The sequence below is a fragment of the Mesocricetus auratus genome, unplaced genomic scaffold (assembly GCF_017639785.1).
Source record: "Mesocricetus auratus isolate SY011 unplaced genomic scaffold, BCM_Maur_2.0 Super-Scaffold_100691, whole genome shotgun sequence".
Taxonomy (NCBI): Eukaryota; Metazoa; Chordata; class Mammalia; order Rodentia; family Cricetidae; genus Mesocricetus; species Mesocricetus auratus.
The window spans coordinates 12130898-12157711 of NW_024429267.1; the positions used below are offsets into that span (position 1 = coordinate 12130898).

The 26814-nt window shown below is 43.6% G+C and overlaps 1 protein-coding gene across 1 annotated transcript; it reads left to right on the top strand.

Moving 5' to 3' along the window:
• Positions 1 to 2839: 2839 nt before the first annotated feature.
• Positions 2840 to 25662, top strand: Mns1 (meiosis specific nuclear structural 1). The gene is made up of 10 exons (XM_005073746.4): positions 2840 to 2965; positions 3528 to 3749; positions 9448 to 9575; positions 10749 to 10851; positions 13151 to 13380; positions 14203 to 14419; positions 14503 to 14610; positions 18613 to 18870; positions 23607 to 23732; positions 25223 to 25662. Exons 1-10 carry the CDS (start codon positions 2963 to 2965, stop codon positions 25301 to 25303), a joined length of 1476 nt encoding a protein of 491 aa, XP_005073803.1. The 5' UTR covers positions 2840 to 2962; the 3' UTR covers positions 25304 to 25662.
• Positions 25663 to 26814: the final 1152 nt, after the last annotated feature.

Here is a 26814-nt window from a genome sequence, read left to right on the forward strand (position 1 = left end):
ACGCGACTAGATTGCCGTCACTCACCAGCTTGAAAACAACTGAAACCGGGTTAAAGATCCAGATGTGCCTGAAACCATGGTGCTACCAGAAGAAAAAAAAAAGAATGAAGGGGTTGGGGTGGACAAATACCACGTGATTACTCTTGTGTGCAGGAAACCGGAGCAGACTGGTGGCTTACGTCAAACCAAAGGTTTCTGGCCAGCAAAGGAAACAATGAACAGAATCAGAGCATAGATACAAGCTGCAAAACCTGTGCTATAGAGGGACGGTGTTCACAATTATGCATCTGACAAGGAGGTGACATCCAGAATATACAAGCGTCTTTGTTTGTTTGCTTGCTTGCTTGCTTTCACTGACAAACTAGAATCACTTGGAACGAGGGACTCTCAGTTGTGTCTCTCGTGCTGGCCTGTGGGCACATCTGTTGGACCAGCCCTAGGCAGGTAGGCCTGGGATGTAAGGAAGCAATCCAGTAAGCAGCACTCCTCCACGGGCTCTGCTTCTGTCTCTGTCTTTGTACCTCACGTTCCGGCCTTGACTTTCATAGATGGCCGACTGTAAGGAGTAAGCCAGATAGTCCCTTTCCTCCCCAGCTTGCTTCTGGTCTGTGTTTTATCACAACAACAGAGACAAAACTTGGATAATACAGAACTCAAAATAAAGGCAGTAGTACATTCACACAAAACCCATTTTTTAAAAAGGCAATGGGTCTAACAACAAAGACATAAAAGTAGCCAACATCACCAACGATTAATGATCTGGGACATGCAAGTCAAACCTTTAACAGGAAAATATCACTTCACAGCAAGAACGGTTTTCAAAAAAAACTACAGGTGATAAACATTGTTGGGAGCACAGAGACAGGGAAGCATTTGTATATTGTTTTTTGTTTGTTTGTTTGGTTTTTGGTTTTTATGAGACAGGGTTTCTCTGTATTGTTTTTGAGGCTGTCGGTCCAGCCCGGTCTCGAACTCACAGAGATCTGCCTGCCTCTGCCTCCCGAGTGCTGGGATTAAAGGCATGCGCCACCACCGCCCGGCTGCATTTGTATATTGTTGATGGGGATATGAATTAGCTCGGCCTCTATAGAATACAGCATTGAGATTCCTCCAAAGTTAAAAGCAGAACCATTGTCTGATCTCGACACATCACTAGTAGGCATATACCTAGAATAAATGGGTTCAGCGTGCTGAAGAGGCCTCTCAGCTCTCAAGCCGTGGCAACAACCTGTGTCCATCAGCTGATAAACGGACAAAGTCACAGAGGAGAATGAAACCTTGGCACTTACGACAGTATGGATGGAACTGGAGATGTCAACTGAAACAACCTAGGTGCTAGGCTGGAATGGAACTGGAGAGATGGTTCAGTGGTTAAGAGCACGGTCTGCTCTCGAAGAGAACTTAGGTTTGGTTCCGAGCACCCACACGGCAGCTCCAGTAACCGTTTCTAACTCCAGTTCCGGAGAGCTGATACCATCTTGTAGTCTCTGTGGGTATCAGGCATGCAAGTGGTGTATAGATACACATGCAGGGAAAACACCCATGCACATAAAACATCAAATCTCGAAAAATTCTTATCAAGAAAAAAGAATGCGTGATTGTGTGAACACGAAGAGTCTTAAAAAGTGTTGCTCTCAGAGACCTTGCAGGTGGGATGGTGACAACAGGGGCTGGGGAGAGGTGGGGCGGGGAGAGGTGGGGCGGGGAGAGGTGGGGAAAGACTTTACAGCAGTTACTAAGATATAGTCAGAAACACAGGCGCACACAGCAGGGCGGGTGTACAACAGTACAAAAGGCCAGGGAAAAGGATTTTTAGTTTCAGCCTGAAGGAATGTTTGATGTATATTTAACAATTTAAATATTAAGCAGTGCATTCATGCATCAGGACATTACATGATATTCCATAATGCACATATCACTTTTTGTTTTTATATATTAGTTAAAACTTAAAATTACCTATACAGAGGCCACTTTTTTTTTTGTAGAATTCCAAGGGATTGTTAGCTGCATCCTGAGTTCAAAGACGTTTTGCATTGTAATGTGTCCCACAGTTTTATATATGATAATGATGGCCAATCTTTTTTTTTATACACTATATTCTCATCACTCATGATAGCCTTGGATTGTCAACCTGATACACCTCCACCAGATTGGCCTGTAGGACAATGTCATGATTGCTAACTGATGTAGGACGGCCTAGCCCACTGTGGGTGGTCCCATCCCTGGATAGGTGGGCCTGGGCTGTATAAGAAAGGTACCTAGCCAGGCTGCTTGAGGAGTCGCTTGCCCCGGGCTCCCAGAGCACTGGGATTGCAGGTGGCAGCCATACGTGCTCTGCTTTTACGTGTGTTCTCCATCCTCACACTGGTCTCTTGCAGTGTTTCAAAATCACCATGTGTTTGCACTAGCTCCTCTAGCTATCCAGTGGTTTCTGCTCCAGAAGGAAATAGGTCTCGTCCATGTCTCTGAATTCCCAAAATATATCATCTCTAAAATGAGTTTATCAGGACTGGAGATCGGTACTCAAGAGCCCTTGCTGCTCTTCCAGAGGACCTGAGTTCAGGGTTCAGCACTCGGGTTGGGCAGCTCACCACCACCTGGGGATGTGAGAAGTCCGAGTTTTTGTTTTTGTTTTTTGGTGTCCCTGGAGGCGCAGAGATTCAGGATGTAAACGGCTCCTGCCAGGGCGCAGCATCCGAACTTTGCGCCTTCTGGCTTGGTCCTATGGAAGGAGCGTTCCTGCCTGGCAACGAAGATTCCCCGGGCTGATTGGATATTGTTCCAGCCAATGGGACGCTGCTTCCCTCTCGGGCGGGCGGCGCGCTTTGGCGGTTGCCGGGACACAGCATAAACACCCGAGTGCGCGCTGCTGTGCGGAGGCGGCGACCGGCGGCTCGGAAAGACGCGTTTGCAGCTGAGGCTGGAGACTCAAGCAGCCGGAGGAGGTTTAAAATCAGCCACGATGGTGAGCAGCTTGGAGGCCGGGGCAGGGATCGCAGACCTCCAAACTGCATGTTTATTTATGTACAGTCTAGAGCTCGCTATCTCTGAAATTTAATTCGAAGTGCGTAGTCCGAGAGGTCGGTGAGAAATTTTGATTTGCTTTCTGTAAGGTTCTGGGTTGTTTTCTGAGGGACGCACCAGGCTTTTCTGCACTTTTCCCCTCTCACCGAGATAGATACATCTTTAAATGCGCTTTTTTCGGGGGCAGCTCTCTGAGTGGTGGTAAAACTGCAGCTGGAGAGCTTGACTTTCGCTCTCACTGGTACTGTTGAATTTTGAGTTAAATTACTTCAACTTTTCCCACTTCGCCTACAAAACAGAATATTATTAGTACCCATTTAATCAGTACGTCATTATGTTACCCTATCACGTATGAACTTCTGGTATACAATGAATTTAGCAAGAGGGCCAAAGACCCTTCAGACTTGCCTATGTTTACATCGTTTGTTATAGGGATTTTCATCTTTTGAAAAAGCGGGATCATGGACTATTGAACTGTGTATTTCCCTTCTCCCGCATTGTAGGCCACCAGAAGGAGAGCTCTGAGCTTCAGTGAAAGACACCAGAAGTTAGTAGATAAGAACTTCCTCAAATCGTTGCATGTCCAAAACTTGAACAAGTTGGAGAGGCAAGCCAGGAGCCAGGTCGTGCAAAATGAAAACGATGAGAGGGTTGAACGTAAGAGGTTTCTCAGAGTGCTACAGAATGAGCAGTTTGAGCTGGACATGGAAGAAGCCATCCAAAAAGTAAGTTTCAGTGTTCGTTGTTAAATTTTCTTCATCTGGAAAATTTGGAAGGTGACTGCCAGTCCCGGAGTTGAGGAAACAGACAGCTCGGAGTACTGGTTATTTTTGCTGAAGAACTTGGGGTCAGTTGGTCACTTTTTATTCTTTGTCTATAAAATCCGCTGACTGTACTCCCTACCTAGCATTGCTTTAATAATAAGCAAATGTGAAACCTTTAGAACAGTGTGTGGCAAGAATAAGTATTCTTGATTAAACATAAATATGAAATCCATAATAGTTTTGCTAATGTGAGTACAACTCTGTTGCCTTCTATAAGTTTCTAATAAAATTAAGAATTCCTTTTTAAAAATTCCCAACATTAAACAGAGCCATTATTAAGCGGTAGGAGATGAACCTGTATGAGGTATACATTTATTCATATTTTTGAATTTTTTGAAGAATTCAGGCATAATGTGCATGTGTTTGTGTCCTGATCTACTGGCTAATCTATCATGGGTATTTCTAAGTATTTTCAGGAGGTTGTAGTAGAGGAAACAGACAGGAAGTGGCAGGTGAATGCTTGTAAGTATAAAAAGAGTGTGATGTGTTGGACACGGGCATGCCGTGTGCCCAGTATTTTGAGGGTGGCTCAGGACATAGCAAAAGAAAGGTATAAAGGTGCTGACTGCCTTCTGTCCTAAGTGCCAGTGGCTTAGACCCCAGCTTAGCTCTGCAGGCAAATCCTGGACATTTCTTCTTTTCTATTCTTTTTCTTCTTACTTTGTCGGTAAGGAGAATCCCACATACTCCAACTCTGTCTAGCAACCGTCGGTCGTTGCACATCTGATGAAGCAGGGATGTTTTCTTTCACATACTTAGTATCATCTCACTGGAGGATAGCTTTAAGCGCATTTCTGCACTATGTCAAAATCTGCCTTTAGGGTTGGCTTCTTTTAGTCAGGACCAGGCAAGGTTCGTACAGCTTATACAGTTTTTATGCCTCAGGCTCTGTTAATATACACAACTCTTCCTCCATCCTATGTTAACTTCGTATTTCTAGCCTGATGGAGATATCAGGCCTGTTGTCTTTAACTCTGTGAAGCTGTGTTAATGTGCCTGTCTAATACAACTGGTGGTCCTAATAAAAGCTGAATGGCCAATAGCCAGCTAGGAGCAAGGATAGGCAGGTCTGGCGGCAGAGAGGATAAATAGAAGCAGCAAGGAGCAACAAGAGAACAAGGGAAGGAGGACCTCAGGGGCTAGCCACCCGGCCACTCGGGCCCCCCTGCCCCCCCTCGCCTCCCGCCCCCCCCCCGGCCCCCCAGTCCCTGCCCCTGCCCCCCAGCCTCCCAGCCACCTGGCCACCTGGCCAGACACAAAGTAAGAAGGAAAGAAAAGATGTACAGGAATAGAGAAAGATTAAAGCACTGAGGCCAAAGATAGATGGAATAATTTAAGAAAAGCTGGCAAGAAACAAGCCAAGCTAAGGTCTGGCATTTAATAACCCTCCACCAGTGATTTGTTTGGGAGCTGAGTGGTGGGGCCTGAAAAAAGACAAAAGCGTAAAACATCATACAACATGTGCCTGTATCTTTTCTGCATTCTGTAAAGGAAGCTGTCCAGGAAGACATTAGTTTGCAATTCAACTTATACTGGGGAGAAAATAGTTCCTTTTTAATGAATTTGTTTCTGTGTGGTATATTGTGATTATTTTAAGTTTTCCTCTCTTGATTTTTTAGTGTCTCTTTAGAAATATATCTTTATGGGGCTGGAGAGATGGCTCATCAGTTAAGAGCACCCAGGTTCAGTTCTCAGCACCCATGTGGTAGGCAGTTCATAACTGCCTGTAACTCCCATTCCAGGGGATACAGCACCCTCTTCTGGTCTCCATGAGCACCAGACACACATGTGGTACATATAATACATGCAGGCTTAACAGTGATGCCCATAAAAATAAGTCCTTTTAAAAAACACATTGAATATCTTAGTGAAGTCAGGAGTCTTTATATATGCATAATTGCATTTATTGTTTTTTGTTTTTCCTGGCAGTATTGGGGATTGAGCCTAGGGCCTCATGCATGCAAGGCAAGCACTCCACCACTAAGCTATAGCCCAGCTTCTGTTATTTATTTTCTTAAGGAAATTTTTAAAGTTCTTTTGTATCTCCCTTCCCCCCATCCGTGCGTGCGTGCGTGCGTGCGTGCGTGCATGCGTGTGTGTGTGTGTGTGTGTGTGTGTGTGTGTGTGTGTGTGTGTGTGTAGCAGCCTAGGGAGAGTGAGTGAGAGTGCTAAGATGTGTGTGTTAAGATCAGAGGACCATTTACATTTCTCCTATCCTTTGGGTCCTGGGGATTGAACACAGGTCTTCAGTCTTGGCCACAAGCCCTTTTACCCACTGAGCCATTTTACCAACCCCTGTTATATCTTTTGATCCTTAGATTATCCTGTCCTTGGCCAGTGGGTGCTCTTTTATGTTGCTTCTGTGTTCTCTCGACAAAACACCTTTAATCTTTGATATCTTTCTTGCTTTCTGCCAGAACAAAATAGCTCACAATGGCTGATTTTATGTGTTGGTTGGCGGGGCCCTCAGCTGACCTTATCCTGGGTGTTTATAGATAAGAGTAACATTTAAATCAGGTTGAGTAAGCAGTTTGTCCTCCCTTCACCTACCAGGCAAAGGCTTGACTAGAACGAAGAGGCAGTTAGTTGCCAGAACAGTTAATTTTTCCTCCAGCCACCTTCAAGCTAAGATATGTATGGGCTTCTGAGCCTCTGATTTGTTTGTGTTTTTTGCCTTCGACTCTGATTATCACATTGGCTCTTCTCCTGTCTTAAGTTCGCTGGTGTTAGCTTGAATGTGAAGCGTGTAATATCATCTACTGGGTCTTAAACGTAAGACTCAGAATAGAACGGTATAGTAGGCTCTTGGACTTGTCCCTCACCTCCACTCGTGGGGCTTGCTGGCTCCATTATTGCTTCCTCTAAAGCAGCCTGCCAGCACAGGGCTCATCTTGTAAATGTCCTGAGCCACACCTGGAATTAGCCCTTGTGCCAAGGGGGGAGTGGCCATTATTCCCAGGTTATCATTACCTCTAGGACTTCTTGATGAACAGATGTGGGAAATATGCATTTTATAGCTTTCTATTTTGAGGCAAAATTGAATTGATCAAAGAGTTCAAAAACTTTATAGAAAAATCATAAATTTCTTTCCTGGCTTCTTATGCCAGCATCTTACATAGAATATGAAAAACAGTGAAACTATCACCGCAGAGAAATTAGCCTTGCTACCCCATTTTATTACTGAACTACAGGATTTACTCAGATGTATGGCTGTCTTGTTCTAGTCTAAGATCACAAGTTACTTGTCATGTCATGTCTCCTTCGTCTCCTCCAGTCTCTCTTGCTCTTCCGGTCTGTGAGAGTTCCTTGTGTGACAGTGTGAGGAGTGCATAGCTTTCTGTAGTGTGAGACATTACTACAGACTGAGCAGCCTGCAACAACTCGTGTCTTCTCACATTGTCTGGGTCAGAAACGCAGGCGTCAGGATTCCCAGCGGTCTCAGGTTGAATCAGGTGCTGGCCAGCATGCATTCTCACCTGGAGTCAAGGTCCTCTTAGAAGCTATTGGTCCCCTGGAGTTTGCTTCGCTTGTTTCTACCCCAGCTGCTCCTGACCAGGCTGACCTCATTCAGGGCACAGTCCCTTCTGATAATCAAATCCAACTGACTGAGAACCTTAATGCCCTTTCATTCATGGAATCAGGAGTTAGATAGTGTCAGTTAAGTGTTTTTGTGTGGGATCCTGTCTTCCTAAGATTTTTTATTTGTATTTTTATGTGTATTTTATTTTTGTGGCTTATTTTCTTTTTATTGCCAAGTAATGTCCTGTAGTGTGATTGTACAACAGTATACTTGACCCTTCACCTGATGAGGAATTTCCAGTACTGGATATTATGAATAAATTTGCTGTAAATATTTAAATGTATTTTTTTTAGATAGGGTTTCTTTGTTTAACAGTTCTAGCTGTCCTAGAACTCACTATGTAGACCAAACTGGCCTCAAACTTACTGAGATCCACCTGCCTCTGCCTCCCAAGTGCTGGGATTAAAGGCTTTCGCCACCACTGACCGCCTAAATGCAGATTTTTAACTAAATGTACCTTCTTTTCCTGAGACAAGTACTTAAGAGTGTAGTTGTTTTATTGCCAGTTTGATTTCCATATACTCTTCCAGAAATGTATGTATGGTACACTTTCTCAATAGTTGGTATCGCCACGTTTTTGTTTTTGTTTTTATTGTGTGTGTGTGTGTGTGTGTGTTTTAAATGGACTTTCCAGTATGCATGCTATGATGTCCCAGTGTAATTTTAATTTGCTTTTATCAAGGGTTTGCTTTTATTATTGTTAATTATGTGTAGACGTGTGGATATGTTCATGTGAGTACAGGTGCCCTGAAAGGCCAGAGACACCGCATCTCTTGGATCTGGAGGAACAGGTAGTGGGGAGCCACCTGTGGGGGCGCTGGGGACCAAACTCAGGTCCATCTCTCCAGTTCCTAAGCCGCGTGTCTTGATGGTGATTGGTGTTGAACATTTTTCATGTGTTATTCTTGTTTTGTTTGTTTGCTACTTGCTTTTGAGACAGTCTTGAGATGCAGCCCTGGCCTAGAACTCAGCATGAGACCAAGCTATGCTTGGACGTCTGGTGCTTTCCTTGCCTTGGCCTCCTGAGTTCCAGGTTACAGGCTGCTTTCTACCTCAGGAAGTAACGAAGCCTCCATATCTGCAGCACAGAAAACACAAGTGAGGCTGTTTAGGGAGCTCCTGAGAGAGCAGCCAGAGAGCATGGGAGGTACATGCAATAGGATAGTTTTGTCAGTTTGACAGCAACTAGAGGATTTAGGAAGGGGGAACTCCAATTGAGAAATGTGGGCAAGCCTGTGCTACATTTCTTGCTTGGTCAGTATCACTCATGGGCGGTTGGTCCTGGATTCTGTGAGAGGGAAGATTGAGCAAGGCACTCAGAAGCATCCTTTCTTGTCCTCTGCATCAGCTCCTTCCTCCATGTCCCTGCCCATCACGGACTAGAATGTGAAACCGTAACCTAAATTAAGCCCTCTCCTTCCCAAGCTGCTCAGGAAATGCTGCTAATTTGTGGTGTGGTTATGAAAAAGAAAGTTTTGTCAGGTAGATCCACATGGAGCTGTTTCCATGGTGGGTGGGCAGCAGTGGCCAAGCCTGTGTTTTATTTTAAAGCTGTGTTTATTTTTATGTGAATGCGTGTACTGTGTGCATGTCTGGTCCCAAAAAGTCAGAAGAGGGCACCAGAGCCTCTCGAATAGATGGTGTAAACCACCATGTGGGTTCTGGCAACCAAACCTGGGTCCTCCGCAGGGGCAGCCAGTGAGTGCCCTTAACCCCTGAGTATTTCTCCATTGCCCCCCACCCAGGATTTGATTTAAAATACTATGGTAGAGATAATGAGAGAATGCAAGAGTAGAGAAAAATTGCAAAATATCAATACATTTCGAAAAGAATGAATATATAGGTATATTAATGTTCCTCACATCACTGGTAATATTTAATTTTTTTCTATGGTAAAGTATTTGAAATGTTGTTTGTTGTTGCTGTCAGGGCAGTTAGTTTGCTGTTCTAACACACACACTACTTTGACAGAGGTCTACGCAGAGGCTGTAGGGAACTAACCTGCACTTCTCTGTTCAGGCAGAAGAGAACAAGATGCTGAGGGATCGACAGCTTGAACAGGAAGAGAGACTTGCAAACGAACTGGCCAAACTCAAGCATGAGAGCCTGAAGGATGAAAAGATGAGGCAGCAAGTGAGAGAGAACAGGTGTGGTGGTTTCTGCTACTTGAATTTATAGTCTCCGTCACTACGCACTGGGTCACCCTTAGCACCCGAAAGTGAGACTCTTTAGATCGTTGACATTTTCCGGGAAATACTGCATTAGCGTAAGATACCCATTTAAACTTCTTTGTTGTGGTGCTGGGTATTGAACCCAGGGCCTTACATGTGCTAGACGCATACTCCGCCACTGAATCATAGCCTCGACCCACAGAAATGGTTAAGAAATTTGGCTGCATTAATAGAAGTATTAGTGTTGATAGGAAAAACTAAGTACCTAAATATTAATGCCTTAGGTGCTTTCCTTTCAGGATGTTTGTTTGTTTGTTTTTTTAGACAGGGTTTCTCTGTGTAATAGTCCTGGCTGTCCTGGAACTCACTTTGCAAATCAGGCTGGCCTTAACTCACAGAGATCCACCTGCTTCTGCCTCCCAAGTGCTGGGATTATGTGTGCAACACCACTGCCCAGCCAGGATGAATTTTAAAATAATTTCTGATTACAAAAATTGTGACATGTGGAATCTAGAATACTTGGCTTTTGTTGTTGTTTAAGATGGGGTCTCACTGCTCTGCCCTGGCTGTCCTGGAGCTCCCTGTGTAGAGCAGGCTAGCCTCAGACTCAGAGATCCACCTGCTTTTGTGTCCCAAGTTCTGGGTTCTAGGGCAATTGCCACCACTCCTCGCCCTGTAATACATTTCTTTTCTTAAGACTGAATTACTTAAGCCAGCCATGCCTTACTTGCAATCAAGACTTAGGGGCACCAGAACTGGAGATACAGTTTCCAGATAATTGCTAAGACTTTACGAAGACAACCAAAGACGGAGACCACTTCTCTAGTTTAGAATAAAATGTAGTTTAATACTAACCTGCAGCCAAACTTAAAGGCCTGGGTTTGATCTCAGATCCACAGGGTGGAAGGAAAGGACTCCCAAAAGTTACAATAAATAAACACATGTAAAGGAAGATTAAATTAGAAAAGAGTAATCCCTCAAGTAGACGGCTTAAGGGCTCACCTTCAAGTGTCCATTAAATGTCATGAGTTAACCGTGGACTTCAGATGATACCCGTTGCATACTTTTAGTAAATAAGAGTTCACCAAGTTTTCTGTGAAGCTGAATTCTTTTATTTTCCTCAAGTTTAAAGTTGCCTTCTCCCCACAGTATCGAGCTCAGAGAGTTGGAGCAAAAATTGAAAGCCGCTTACATGAATAAGGAGAGAGCTGCCCAGATTGCTGAGAAGGACGCCATCAAATATGAACAAATGGTAAAACTACTTTACGTCATTCTGATTTTGTACTGCGGCATGTTCTGAAAGCGGCACTTCTGTGAAGAACGTGTTCGGCCAGGTTCCCCACACTGTCAGGCTCAGACCCTTGGTGATTTCCACCGAGCTGTGTTTGCCTGAACGCTGGAGCCCTCAGGCCCAGAGAACTCCCTACATCCACTGTGTTCTCTTGAACTTATCACCTTGACAAGCTAGCACAGCACAGCCGTCTGTACCCTAGAATGTGGTTACTATGCTTCTCCACTCTTTTTCTTTGAGTATTTCTAGCTTGGTAGGTTTATAAGCACTCTCCTTCCCCCAGGCTCCTGTTTCCGTCCCCCTTTATCACTCTTATTTTCTAAGGGAACCTTTTTCCCCCTGATTTTCTGTTTTCATCCTTGCATAATAACTCTTGAGGGCAAGGTTGTTCCCAGAAGAGATACTCCAGCAGCTGCGTCATGGGTATGAAAATAAGGTTTGCTGAGCTAACACGTAAAACCAAGGTGCATGGCATCACTGAGCTCATTTTCACACAGAAGCCAGACAATTACATATGAAAGTGTATGTTTATAATGTAGATTATGAATACCAGCCAACATGTTTATGCACTAAGGATTATAAACGCGATAACACAATATTTAAACCAGTGTGGTGCAGCATGAGAACTCCTAACAATGGTCATAGGCTATTTTAGAAGATTCTAGAATAGTGGGTTCTCAACCTTCCTAATACTGTGACCCTTTAATACAGTTCCTCATGTTGTAGTGACCCCCAACCATAAAATTATTTCATTGCAACAATTCATAACTACTGTTATGAATCATAATATAAATATCAATATACAAGATAACTGATGTGTGACCCCTGTGAAAGGGTCATTTGACCCCAAAGGGGTCATGACCCACAGGTTGAGAACCTCTATTCTGGAACATGCTAGCAGGGACAACCTAAGGAAAGTGGCAGACCTGTATATGAGCTGTATAGTTCTGTTTTTTAATTGATAAAAAAGAACATAATGTACAGTGTGTTCAGCTGTTTGTAGTTTTAATTACTCTGATAGATGAGGTCATCCATAGCCATTGTAGATATTTGACTCCCAAATTGCTCCTGTTTTCTAAATCAAAATTGATTCACAAAACTAGAACCATACACTACTAGGACTTGACTAAATGGAAAATCCATATACTTGTTAGGTTTTTTATTTTTATTTTTATTTATGTGGACGTGAGTTTGCTTGTCTACATGCACCATATGCATGCAGTGTCCATGGTGACCAGAAGAGGGCAGTGGTTGTGAGCGGTCTGATGTGGGTGTTGAGAACAGACAGCAGGTCGTGTGAAGATCGGCAAATGCTCTTCCTGGACTGTCTCTCCAGCCCTGGCCAGTTTTCTTATCTGCACAGTCAGAGCCCTGTGTTTATTTGAGTCTGTGGTAATTTGTATACATTTTTGTTAGCATATACATTTTTTTGCTGTCTTATATATTCTAGAAGAATGTAATGTAGTATTAGCAAAGGCAAGAGAACTTGTGGTTAAGTCATGATAACCATGTATGCACAATGCCTGTCAGCTACTTTAGCAATGACTGTATTTGTCTCCCAACCTGCTCCCTCTTTCTCTTTGCTGCTAACCATCCCTGCATTTGGGATGTGGTCACACAGACAAAGGGTGGCCCTAATCATTACTCCAGTATTGGAAATGCTGAAAAAACTAAGGGCTTTAATTTACGTGAAGGCTCGTCTGTAACTCAGTGGGAGTGGCGCTGTGTGAATGAAAATGAAAACAAGAGAGAACGTCACTGTGACATACATGACCTTTTCAGTCAAAATCACCACCCTGAGCCTCCATAAATAAAAGAGAAGGATGTGTGGCAGGAAGGAGCCTCAGCTGGGGGACCCTGAGAGTTGTCCAGAGCCTGGAGCAGGTGGGCTGGAGGGGCACTCAACAACAGCTGGTGGACAGCAGCATTAGAAACTGACACTGGAGGTCAGCTTACAGAGAAAGCAATGGTTTGGTGGCTGAAGTGGTTACGAGTAAATCACTTACCACTTTACTTTGTATGTTCTGAATGCGGACTCATTATCCTTGCCAGGTGTTGCCCTAAGAGCTTCCAGGAAGATTAGGAACGCCCCTTAGCATCTGACTCATCGTTCAGACCCTCCAGGTCACTCTTGTTTTTAACCTCATAGATAAAAAGGTTCACATAACAGGTTTTCCGGTGTGCTACTGTGTCTGTTTATAGTGCTGTAATAAACTGTTCACTCCTGAACGTGGGAGGATAAATTTCATTTGAATGCTAGAAACGTGATGCTGACATAGCCAGGATCATGATGGAGGAGCACGAGAGACTTCTGAAGGAAGAGAGCGTCAGGCAAGACCAGCGGAACAAGGAGAGGGTCCAGTACCACCTGGACCTGGAAAAACAGCTTGAAGAACAAGAGAGGAGAAAGCAGGAGGCTTATGAGCAGCTGCTAAAAGAAAAGCTCATGATTGACGAGATTGTCAGGAAGATCTACGAGGAGGACCAGGTGTAAGTACACCCCAGAGGTGCCTGGCCCGTGCGTGTGTGGCCAGCCTGAGCTGTCCATTTGCTGAACAGCTCTTCCTCATCCTTGTCGGCATGAATATTAATAGGTGATCTGAAAAATAATAGGTGTGTAAGTGGCAAATGACCTAAACCTTTGTTTTTCTTCTATCTGTACGTCTCATACATCAGAACGTATGTTTTCTGGTGGCTTTCCTTGGCACACAGCTTAAGTGCAGAGTGCTCTATGGCTTCTGCAGACAGACTGTCACCTTTCTGAAATGAGATGCTTTAAATGTCATTGGAAGAGAGGTCTGATAGTGTTCATGGGAAGTCTACACTTGATACCCAGAAAGTGTGCTGCATTAGTGACTCTAAAGCAGTCTATTTATTTTTGTTATTTTATTTCTGTAACTATAACACCACCTCACCACCCCCGTAACTGGAGTTTTCTTTCCAGCCAGGTCCTGCAGCCACCTTTTAGTTCCCAAATAAGCACACAAAGACTTATATCAATTATTAAACTGCTGGCCAGTGGCTAGGTCTTCTTACTGGCTAGTTCTCTCTTTAATTAACCCATTTCTATAAATCTAAGTATTTCCACATGGTCTTATCTTACTGGAGAAGGGTCCAGACCTATTATTCCTTCCTCGGCTATATGGCATCTCTATGGCATCTCTCTGCAGTCTCTCTCTGCCTACCCAGAATTCTCATTTCCTAGTCCTGCCTAGCTTCCTGCCTCTATTGGCCAAACAGTGTTTTATTTATCAACCAATAAGAGAAACATATACAGAAGGACATCCCCATCACCCCCCAATTGCTTTTTAGGGAAAGACAGCAAAAATTAGAAAAAATGAATGCAACTCAGAAGTATATTGAAGAGTTCCAGAGGGAGCAAGCGCTCTGGAGACAAAAGAAGCGGGAGGAGATGGAGGAAGAGAACAGGAAAATCATAGAGTTTGCCAGCGTACAGCAGCAAAGAGAAGAGGAACGCATGGCCAGAGTCCAAGCGAGTGAGGAGAAGAGGGCCCAGTGTCAGAGTCTGGTATGAAAACTACTACTTTTTAAGGAGGCTGAACGCCTGAAACAGTTGCCAGTTCAGGTGTTGTAAACACGCTTTCTTAACAGCTGATCCAGAAGCTGGAAGAAATGCTGCGACAGCGTGATGATCTGGAGCAAGTGCGGCAGGAGCTGTACCAGGAGGAGCGAGCCGAGACCCTGAAACTGAAAGCGAAAGTAAGTCTGGGAGCGGGAGGAGTGGTTAGGGAAGACAGCCTAGTTAAACTCAGCCACATCAGTGACTGCGCTGTACATAAACGGCATAAAAACTGCAGCTGAAAGACTAAGATCCTCAGCCTTGACAAAGTAGAGCATCCTGAAGAACATGACGTCGTTCACAGCCCAAACAGCTTAAATGAGTGCACATGGAAGGAGCCTCCAAGCCAGACAGGGGAAGACACAATAGAGGTGAAAAGCAGACTAGAGTGTGCATGTTAATATGAGACAAAGTTAACTTTGGGACAGGGAAGTTTTTAATTAAAATAAATTCATCCAGATCTATGTGAGAATCCTAAGGTATGTGAATTTTAACAGCACAGCTTCATAATACACGAGACAAAACCGACAGATGTGAAAGGGGAAGTAGGATACCTACAACCAGTAGGAGATCTCAGTGTCCTTTGTCTGAGTCCCCAGAAACAGAGTACACTGTGGAATGACAGTGTGAGCCAGCTGATCCTGCTGACATTAGAGAAGACTCCACCCAGCAAACTACAGCTCTGAGACACAGAGCAAACCTCTGTATAATCCCAAGATCTTAAGTCTTTTCTTTTTTTTTTTTTTTTTTTTTTTTGATTTTCGAGGCAGGGTTTCTCTGAGGCTTTTGGAGGCTGTCCTGGAACTAGCTCTTGTAGACCAGGCTGGCCTCGAACTCACAGAGATCCGCCTGCCTCTGCCTCCCGAGTGCTGGGATTAAAGGCGTGCGCCACCAATGCCCGGCTCCAAGATCTTAAGTCTTAGCAAACCTGTTTTCTCACTGCAGTGAAGAATCAGTAATGAGAATAACTGTATAGTCCCAAAGTATACAAGAATGAAGCCATGTATTTCTAGATAAGCAATGAGCAAAGGAAAGATACTTCAAACTGAATGATAGTTTTTAAAATGTTGCAAAATGTGGGATATAGCAGAGGTTAGTGGAAAATACTATCTTTAAGTCTTAGATGGGAATAGGTACAAATAATTAATCTTGTGTATACACAGATGCCCATAGCAGGATTTCTGAGAGCTGAAACATTAAAGTAGCCTGCGTGTCCTTAGCCAGTGGGTATATAGAAAGATACTGTATGTGAGCCGTTAATTATTTTAGCGAGTACTCAGAATGTTCTGTGACTGGATGACCTAAGTGAGACTTGATGAAGTCTGGAAATTCATTCATGTTGTTGCGTTGTCCTTTGGGGACAGCTGTGGGCCACGTTTTTAAGAGCTTAGATTTACCATGTTGGCAGCTTTTCCACAGTGAGGGAAGAGTTGTGGCAGCAAGGAGCATACCTCTCTACCCATCTCTCCCACCTGGACAGTTAGTCATGAGTGACTGCTCCTCTGTCCTTCCTGGGAAGGTCCTGAGAGGACAGCCTCCATGCGCACAGTGTGACCATCTCCCCGGCATGCCCTGTGTTGCTTTTCTTTTCTTTTTTCCTGCTACTCTGTTTCTCACTGCTGTTTCCTGGACAGTCTCCCTAAGACAGCACCTACACACATGTCCTTGTTTCCTGGGACAGTCTCCCTAAGACAGCACCTACACACATGTCCTTGTTTGATGCTGTGATTCCAGCAGAGAACCTAGAGAATCTCTGCAAAGTTACTGGGGTCAGAGACCATACAGTAAATGACTTTTGTTGTTGTTGTTTTGTTTTCTATGTGTAGTCCCGGAACTCACTCTGTACACCATGCCGGCCTCAAACTCAGAGATCCACCTGCCTCTGCCTCTCAAGTGCTGAGATTAAGGTGTGTGCCACCACCACCCAACTGTGTACAGCAAATGATTTGAAGGTTTCAAGACCATGTAACAAGTTTTAGAACACAGGAAAGGACAGAGAGTTTGGCAGCTCATACTGATAACCAGTAAAATCCTCATTGCAGACTTAGCAGAGGGTGTGGACATTTTCACAGTAGAACAGTACCAAATACCCCCCTTTTTTTCTTTTTCAAGAATTAAATTAAATTCTTGCATTGGTAGTAGATTCTCAGGACTGTCAATAGTGTGTGTGTGCTCGCGTGTTTGTGTGTGTGTGTGTGTTAAATTTAGTCCTATATGGAGCACTGTGTGCAGGGATATGATATACTCAAGAGGCATTCCAGACTAAATATCACAAACTAAACTGCTTCTCCAAACCTTTAGTGTCTATGTAATATGTGGTAAGTACAAACTATTCAGTATAAAGCACCATGTGCCTAGAACCTTAAAGAGAAATATGTCTTTGAAGGGCTTTGTTATTTTCAGAAGGGGAAGAGTTAAGGCTTATGTACATGACATAGAGTGTAAGCATTAGCTCAGGTGGAAAGGGTTCCTAACTGTTGGGAGCCAAGGAGTACCACACAGTCACCAGTAGCAGCTTAGAGCCAGCTCCAGGGAAAGGTTTCCCCAGCTAACAACTCTGCCTCAGCAGGGGAGGGCTTCCCTAGCTAAATGGTTACAGTACTGCTCAGGTCCCCTGGAGTGTAACAACTCTGCTTGCTAGGGGATAGTTTCCGCAGTAAAAGTGTTGGAGTTCTGCTCCTCTCCTGTGCTCCTCTGCTGAGAAAATTGTTATTTCTCTGCTGCATGACACTCTGGCAAAAGGTCTCACCCAAACCTCATTCAAGAGATTTATTGGGAGGGAGGAATTGAGAGTGGCTGCCTCTGCCATGGTGGAAAAAGGCAGCGGCAAACTCAACAGGCACAGGGCTTCTTAGGGGCAGGTTTTCCAGGGAGAAGATTTTCAGGATGGGAATTGGTCAGATTTCAATTCCTGAGCTTCTCCAAGCTCAGAGATTGGCTGGATTTCGTGCTCAGGAATTGATTGGTTTTCCTGCTCAGGGATGGGTTGGTTTTTGTACTAAGTTGGTCAGGGGCAGAATGTGTTTCATTGGCTCTGGTTTCAGGGCCAGGGTGTGTTTCTTTGACTCTGGCCCTTTTACCCTACATAGAGTGTAGGGCAGAACAGACGTTAAGGGTTTTAGCGTGCCCGGACATTAGCTGACTAGAGTGTATGAACATTGGCTGCCCAGAGTTTGTGCTGGAATTGGGCAAGAATGATTAGGTTAGAAAAGGTGAGTTAAAATTTGTGCCAGTTCTAGTTGAATAGAGAAATGATAGAACAAGAAGAGCAAGATGTGAGTAGCAGAATTTAGGTGCTAGCAATATGGATGATTACTATAAAATTTTTACTTTTTTGCATATAAAAATTTCACATTTAGAAAATATAAGCTTACAGGAAAGGAATTAATTGTGTCCAGTAAGTTTCTATTTCCCTGAAAAAACTCTAATTTCATTGCTAGATGAATGCTTTTTGAACTGCTTTGGAGGTTTGTTTTGTTTTTTGAGAATGATAGGAGGGTTAGACTACAAAGTGGGTACCATGCAGCTTTGGTCTCCCAAAGGGAAGAGGTTGGAAACTGGAAACCTTTAAGTGGTGTAGACAGATGATAGACTTGTTCATGGCTCAAGATCAGGTGTGTCCAAAGGCTTTCACAGTAGTTCCTCTCAAAGCAGTTAATTCTGAGCTTAGAATGAGGCGGCAGCTATATCCAGCTTAAAACTGAGACTAAATGACTGCCTTGCCAGAATCAAATGCTTAGAGAACTTGCTGCTCTTGGAGGACCAAGGACTGGTAACTCCAGTTCTAGGGTATCCAACATCCTCCTCTGGCCTCAGTAGGCTCCTTGCACATGTGTGAGCGCGCGCGCACACACACACACACACACACACACACAAGTAAAAATAATTTTTTAAAGAGAACATGGCATTTTATTCGAATAGTCTTAAGTGGGACAGTGCAGTTGTCAAAAGGCTTAATTCTGTTTATGTGATTTCATATTGTGACGCACATCAAACCCAAATCTGTCCTTCTTGTTTCCTGAGACAGTAGGCTGGCTTCAAGCCCCTGATCCTCCTCCTCCTGCCCCGTGTGTGCTGAGAGTGGAGTGCCCTCTTATGAAAGTGCAAGGAAAATGCTTAACTCTTGCTCCATCACTGTGCAGGAAGAAGCAGAGCAGAAGCTGCGGAAGCAGAGGGAGATGAAGCAAGACTTTGAAGACCAAATGGCACTGAAGGAAATAATTCTACAGGCTGCAAAAGAGGAGGAAGAGACCTTTAGGAAAGCCATGCTCGCTAAGTTTGCGGAAGATGACCGGATAGAGCTCATGAATGCCCAGAAACAACGAATGAAGCAGTTGGAGCACAAACGGGCTGTGGAGAAGCTCATTGAAGAGCGGCACAGCCAGTTCCTTGCAGACAAAGTAAGGAAAGCTCTCCTGTTCATCAGTTAACACTCACTGAGAGCCTCTGTGTGCTTGGTGTGCATGTGTGTGTCCTAGTGTGCGTGTGACGAACAGAGGGAGACCTCACAGCGGTCCAGTTGGTTTGAGGCAGGGTCTGATGTTCCACTGCAGATGTCCTAGAGGCTAGCCAGCCTTCAGCGTCTGGGGATTCTTTTACTGCTGTCTCCATTTTGGTAGAACCTGGAATTAGACACACATGACTTCACCTGAGTTCTGGGGATATGAACTCAGGTCCTCATGCTTGTGTGGCAGGGACTTTATCCACTGAACCTTTGTGTGTCATACAAAGGTATTGTATGTTAGGTATTTGTTTACTGATCATATGATCTATAAGTCTACTGAGTGATCATTTATTCAGGCATATAGAAACTGGGCTGGTGTTGAGAACCAACATATGTGTCATCTATGAATTTACACTCTTGGTTAAGAAAAATATAAAAGTAAATAGTATTATTTCATGTGTGATGATAAAGGTATGAAGGTATTGTATGTTAGAGAGGAATTACAAATTGTGGTACCTTTATATATTATAATGAATTATTTTCTACAAAGAGAAGTCATTAAAGAATTAGAAAAATTACATTTTAAGATTCGAGATGATCTAGAAGGATGATTCAAGGGGCAGCACAGAGTAGATGTGAAAGGGGAGTGCTGGAGCTAGGAGACCAGTGGGATGTGAGGGATGTCAGAGCTAGGAGACCAGTGAGATGTGAGGATGATGTCAGAGCTAGGAGACCAGTGAGATGTGAGGATGATGTCAGAGCTAGGAGACCAGTGAGATGTGAGGATGATGTCAGAGCTAGGAGACCAGTGAGATGTGAGGATGATGTCAGAGCTAGGAGACCAGTGGGATGTGAGGATGATGTCAGAGCTAGGAGACCAGTGAGATGTGAGGGTGATGTCAGAGCTAGGAGACCAGTGGGATGTGAGGATGATGTCAGAGCTAGGAGACCAGTGAGATGTGAGGGTGATGTCAGAGCTAGGAGACCAGTGAGATGTGAGGGTGATGTCAGAGCTAGGAGACCAGTGGGATGTGAGGGTGATGTCAGACCTAGGAGACCAGTGAGATGTAAGGATGATGTCAGAGCTAGGAGACCAGTGAGATGTGAGGGTGATGTCAGAGCTAGGAGACCAGTGAGATGTGAGGATGATGTCAGAGCTAGGAGACCAGTGAGATGTGAGGGTGATGTCAGAGCTAGGAGACCAGTGAGATGTGAGGGTGATGTCAGAGCTAGGAGACCAGTGAGATGTGAGGATGATGTCAGAGCTAGGAGACCAGTGAGATGTGAGGGTGATGTCAGAGCTAGGAGACCAGTGAGATGTGAGGATGATGTCAGAGCTAGGAGACCAGTGAGATGTGAGGATGATGTCAGAGCTAGGAGACCAGTGAGATGTGAGGATGATGTCAGAGCTAGGAGACCAGTGAGATGTGAGGATGATGTCAGAGCTAGGAGACCAGTGAGATGTGAGGGTGATGTCAGAGCTAGGAGACCAGTGAGATGTGAGGGTGATGTCAGAGCTAGGAGACCAGTGAGATGTGAGGGTGATGTCAGAGCTAGGAGACCAGTGAGATGTGAGGGATGATGTCAGAGCTAGGAAACCAGTGAGATGTGAGGGATGATGTCAGAGCTAGGAAACCAGTGAGATGTGAGGGTGATGTCAGAGCTAGGAGACCAGTGAGATGTGAGGGTGATGTCAGACCTAGGAGACCAGTGAGATGTGAGGATGATGTCAGAGCTAGGAGACCAGTGAGATGTGAGGATGATGTTAGAGCTAGGAGACCAGTGAGATGTAAGGATGATGTCAGAGCTAGGAGACCAGTGAGATGTAAGGATGATGTCAGAGCTAGGAGACCAGTGAGATGTAAGGATGATGTCAGAGCTAGGAGACCAGTGAGATGTGAGGGATGATGTCAGAGCTAGGAGACCAGTGAGATGTGAGGGTGATGTCAGAGCTAGGAGACCAGTGGGATGTGAGGATGATGTCAGAGCTAGGAGACCAGTGGGATGTGAGGATGATGTCAGAGCTAGGAGACCAGTGAGCAATGCACTGGACTTCAGAAGGGGTAGCATATGCAAATAGAAGGAGCTCCTCACATGCCAAACATGCAGATCTGATGGTGCTGGGGACCAGTTAAATCTGGAGTGGTGAGGACTTAAGGCAACTACTGATTACAGATATAGTCAAGTCCCTCTTCAGTGAGAAGGCCATGTCCTAACAAGTATGTAGAGGGAAAAATAGGTTTTGAAGGAATGTGTGTTTGTTCACATTGATTTTTGTGGCCAAAAGATGTTGATTGTTAGAAATACAGATTTAGAAGTTGCAGAGGGGACCAGATTGTAAGTCTGACATTCTGACTTAAATATTTGTTCTACTGACAAAACTGAAATACTCAGATGGCATGTGCCCCTGAACGGTCATGTGTGAGCGCTTTAAGAAGACGAAGCATTCCAAATTTGACAAGCACAGCCTCCTAGGCCTTAGTACCGTAAATAATAGAAGTGGTAGTCCTAACTTACGGACTATAAACAGCATTAGTCAGTACCATAAATAATAGAAGTGGTAGTCCTAACTTACGGACTATAAACAGCAACAGTAGGAGGTGACAGAAAGAACTTGAATATCCTTTTTTTAAAGTAAGGGAGGAAGAAAGCAAAATACTAGGTTTCAAGTATAACACTCAAGGGACATGTGTGCAGTCACACTTTAGAGCAAAGCTTAGGTTGTTTTTGTTTGTTGGGGAAGGGCTCATCTGGAATTAAGTAGCACAAAGAAAAAAGAGATTTATGTAAGATGTTGGTGTAAAAACAAGAAAGCATCAGGGGGCTTAAGATAGTCTTGGAGAATACTGTGGTTTAAGATGAGGAGGAAGGAAAAACCAAAAACACATTTAAAAATCTAAGCGACTGTAAATGGTATAGTCACAGAAAACCAAGAGGCCAGCAGGTCTCTTGCTCACTGACATTCCTGCTTGGTCTCGTTGTAACTGGTCAGTCTGCAGATGGATGGTTTTATGAGTCTCATTTCTTTTCACACTAAGCCTCGGTGGACTCTTAATCAGATAAAAAGCCTCCATTGCTTAGGCTTGGTGTAAATCAGTCTTGGCCTGAATCTAGCCTGTAGGGGAGATAATGATCTATAAAGTGCAATTTGCCTGACACGGGGTAAATATTTATAAATGTTGAGTTAATGAAGGCAATAACTGTTAGCACAGTAATTAAGAAGACAGAAAAGGAAAATGCATTGGAATTGCCTGTAAGGCTTTGCATTCTCTCCTGTAAAGGGGTAGGACCAGTGATGGACTGGCCTGTCTAAGGGTTACAGAGCTGATCAGAACACTCCCAGATAATCTAGCAAGACGTGTGTACATGGAAATCACTAAAGTGCCCAGTGACACACATATACAACGTATGTTTTAGGATTTAATGGTAAACATTCCCATTATGAAGAAGTCAGCTTAGCTCTATGTTGTAAGAAATGACAACAGTTTTGTTTTGGCCCTGGAGCAGAGGTGGATGTCTTAGCAACAGAACTTAATAATTCATGACACTGTGTAGTCTTAAACACACTAAACTGCCCATATACACTTTAGAAAGAGGTTGTAGGTGTCCACAACCCTGTCTACTTCTAAGAATGTGTGTGGTTTAGACCAAATCCTAAAAGAGCTCAAGGTGTTTCTTACCACCAGTCTAAACCCCACACTGATTACTGTAAAGCTATGTGACGTGAGGATGAACACTCAGTGTGGGGTAGCACAGTACAGGATGGGAAATCCTGTGTTGTGCCAAATTAGAGCAGTTACGTCGCCTGACACAAGTGCAGTAAGTGGGACTGAGTCCTTAGGTAGTTGTGTGTGTTCCTAAGAGCCTAAGACTCTGCAGACAACATCACAGTCTGCATGTAGGCTCAGAGTATCTTCAGAATTCGGAATTCTCAAGAATGTGCTAGAGCTCCTTTGCTAGGACTCTGTGCTGCACACCTGAACCTAGAAAATGGATCCTCAGATAACTCAGCTCTGGTTATGCATTAGTTTTTTTTTTTTTACACTGTAAACTCTTTTGGGCATCTTGGGTACCTGTTATATGGTGGGAACTCCATAAATGTTTGCTGGGTTTATTAGGAAATTTATTCCCTGAATACATTTTTTCCTTGATAGTGAAAATTTTCCTAAAAATACATACTTGCCTCTTTAAAACTTCCTGTCATAAGGTCTAGGATTGTAGCTCAGTTGTAGAGTGCTCGCCTAGCAGGTGGAGGGCCCTGGGTTCAAACACCAGTTCCACTAAATAAAGAAAAACAAAAATGTGGGTGGGGCATAACTTGTTCTTAAAAATTTAAAGAAATACAAGTATGTTGTTCTATCCTAAACAGAAACAGAGGAGGAGTGGATTAAGGGGTGGGAACAGAGAGTGTTTAGAGGTAGAGACTGCAGGAGAGGAGGGAGGGGAAACTATGGTCAGGATGTAAAATAAATAAATAAATAAATAACAGAAAACAAAAGAATTCAGTCTTTTTATTAAAAAATACAGGTATGTATATTTATATGTGTAAAAGGCATACACTGTTGTCTTCTAAACTTACAATTAACCCATCAGACCCATCATTTAGTTCACTGTAAGAACAATTTCATTTGTAAACTTGGTAGGAGATTAATGTATTTGGTGGCAGTTAAGACACTTCTGTTTCATTTCCAGAAACGCGAGCTAGAGGAATTGCAGCTACAGCAAAGGCGGCAGGGCTGCATCAATGAGATTATTGAAGAAGAAAGGCTGAGACTCCTCAAAGAGCATGCTACAAAATTACTAGGCTATCTCCCCAAAGTAAGTGAGGATTACTCGCGTGTGTGATTCTCATGACAAATAACAATGGAGAAAACAACGGCATGACTCTAGGATTGGGGGGGGGAGCATAACTCATGTGCTTCCGTGCTTTTGTGAAGAAGCAATGAGATCCTGGCAGGTGTTGAAGCCCACAGTCCTTTTTAGACACCTATAGTAAGAGTGGTCTTGGAACATTATTAGCTATCTGAACCAGAGCTGTTGAACTTCTATTTTTATTTGTTATTTACTTACTTACTTTTTGAGAAAAGGTCTAGGCCAGCTTGGCGCGGAACTTCCTACATAGCTGAGAATGACCTTGAAACATTGGTCCTCCTGCTTCTACCTCCCGAGGGCTGGGATGACAAGCTTGTGCTACTTTGCGAAGCTTACACAGTGCTGGGGATCTTAGCCCAGATGCCTTGCACACATTAAGCAAGGGCTTTATTCAGTGAGCTACATTCCCAGTCCCTGAGCTAACTTTTGAGATTCTTTGCTCTCCTTGTTGCATGGGAAATATAAAAACAACTACCCTAGAGCAACTATATAAGGGCAAACACTGAAGATGATAAACAGGAAAGCTTTGTCATTGGTGACACTCATGCTTGAGTCTGAGAGGAGTCTGCTTGGTAGGAGACTGTTGTAGGTAGGTATTAGGCAACCTCAACTTTTGAGAGTAGTTCTGAAAAGCAGTAGGTTTTCCTGTATATCTGAGATACATAGTGACTACTACTAATGAGCTTCTAGTCCATGTAAACATAGAGATTCATAAAGCCATAGTCCTTCAAATATACAAGTCATATAGTTGAGGTCTTTATTGACTGTGCAGAATCAAGTGTGTTTTGTATTCAGTCCCTAACCAATGAAAGGAGAAGTTGTTCCTGGCCACAGGGTCTTACACTCTAATTAGGTAGACTTAATACAAAATGATAGACCAGTGCTAAAATCTACCATGACTGCTATTTTAATAAAACAGACTATGAATGTTAAGAGAACTTTTGGATTTCAGCATTTTAGTGAGGTAATCCTTCCATAGGGCAGACAGGACCTATTGGAGTTAAACTCAGTGTCCCCAAATGAGCTAGGAACTGAGGCAGGAAGAATGTATCCATGCAGCATCTAGCCCAGGCCAGCCTTCTCACCCCTCCCACCCCTCCCATATACTACAGCCCCTGTGTAGACAAGGGACAGTACAGAGGCAGTAAGCTCATTCCTTCCAGGCAGTGCAGGCTGCCATAGTTGCAGTTAGATCATAGATTTGTGCCCTCATGCTCTTTCTACTCTGAAGGTGACAAATTAGGAAATGAGGGCAGATCAAGAACATTCAGGATGTACTTGAAGCCCTAGTCTTGGGAAGTTAAGTTTCACTAGCCTGTTGGATGGATTCATTATCTTGGATAACTTTATTAGCTTTGTGTCCACACGTTATCCCTAAGAGCATTCGGTGAAATACTCTCACCTTCAAAAGTAACCACAAAATGTTTTTTTTGTAGGGAGTGTTTAAAAGAGAGGATGATGTTGAGATGCTTGGAGAAGAGTTTAAGAAAGCCTATCAGAAAAGGAGTGAAGTCTGAAGAGAAGTGATCAGCACCAGGCGTTGATGAAACCTGGACTTTCCAGACACTACCACTAGATGGCAGTGTAACTGTTTTACAGTTGGTGACAGCAGGTTCCAGTGTCTGCATGTTCTAAAACATCCTATTTCACCGTTTATAAATAGTTAGACAAAAATTAAACACATCGGCACTTTAACTGTAGAACAAGTCACTTTTATTCACTATTCGATGCTGTCATGTCACCAAATCCCATAGAACCACATGAGTCAAACAGAAGGTAACTACTCAATGTTTCCAGTATTATTCAGAGATGTTTCTGTATACTCATCCTTTTGACAGTGCATATATCTCCTCAATACACTGCCTTTTAAAATGTATTTATTCCTGATAATCATTATCATTATCGTTATCATTGAGAAACCCCCACACGGGCTGTTTGCTGTGATGTGTGTCACTCATTTACATTCCCACCACAGCCTGCAATGGCTCCTTTTCCTGTGTATCCTCTAGAACGTTTGTTAGCCTTTATTCTTTTCAAAGGTTTATTTCATGTTTATGGGGATTTTTCTGCATGTTTGTGTGTACATCACGTGTGTGCAGTGCTTGAGGAGGCCAGAAGAGGGTGTCAGATCTCCTGGGGTTGGAGATAGAGACAGTTGTGAGCTGCCATGTGGGTGTAGAAGAGCTTCAAGAGCAGTCAGTGCTCAGACCTGCTGGGTCATCTCTCCAGTTCCTGTCTGGTGTGTGTGTGTGTGTGTGTGTGTGTGTGAGTGTGTGAGTGTGTGTGTGTGTGTGAGAGAGAGAGAGAGAGAGAGCATATATATATATATATATATATATATATATATAGTCACAAACATATATATATGTCTGTATAATAGCTGTTTTACTTTGGCTGAGGTGTTTGCTCATGGTAGTTTCACTGTTTATTTCCATGAGAGTAATGTTTAACAATTTCTCACATGCTTATTGGTTGGCTGTACATCTTCAAGAAATGTCTATTTAGGTCTTTTTGCTCTCTCCTCACTTGGAGTTCACACATGGTTGGTTTTCTTTTGGAAGACAGGGTGTCTCTGTGTAGCCCTGGCCATCCTGAAACTCCCAAAGTTCTGGGATTAAAGGTGTATGCCACTATACACCTTTTGTATTTTAACATTTTTAGCCTGTTCTGTAGTTTGGTCCCTCTCTATGTTGTTTGTAATACTTGCTTTTCTGGTCATATTTTAAAAACAACAACAGCAACACACACGTGCGCACGTGCACACACACACACACACACACAAGCCCTATGCCTATGTCAGCGTGGTGGAGCTTTCTCTTCTTACCTGTTCCTCTTTGCTAATACCTCGCTTTTTTTGTCTGATGTGTTGTTGAATATGGGGTAAGAGCTGTCTTCTACCATTGTAATGTTGCAGCATGTCTTTCCTTTTTGCAGATGTCTATGTATTTTAGCTCTGTTGTAGGTAGATGCACGCTCGCCACTGTTACTGTTGATGACTTCATCCTTTTACCATTATGTAAGTTTTCTT

Coding starts and splice junctions, on each gene's coding strand:
- Mns1 (XM_005073746.4), top strand. Junction 3,750..9,447: donor TGGAAGAAGCCATCCAAAAA/GTAAGTTTCAGT, acceptor TTCTCTGTTCAG/GCAGAAGAGAACAAGATGCT. Junction 18,871..23,606: donor GCCAGTTCCTTGCAGACAAA/GTAAGGAAAGCT, acceptor TTTCATTTCCAG/AAACGCGAGCTAGAGGAATT.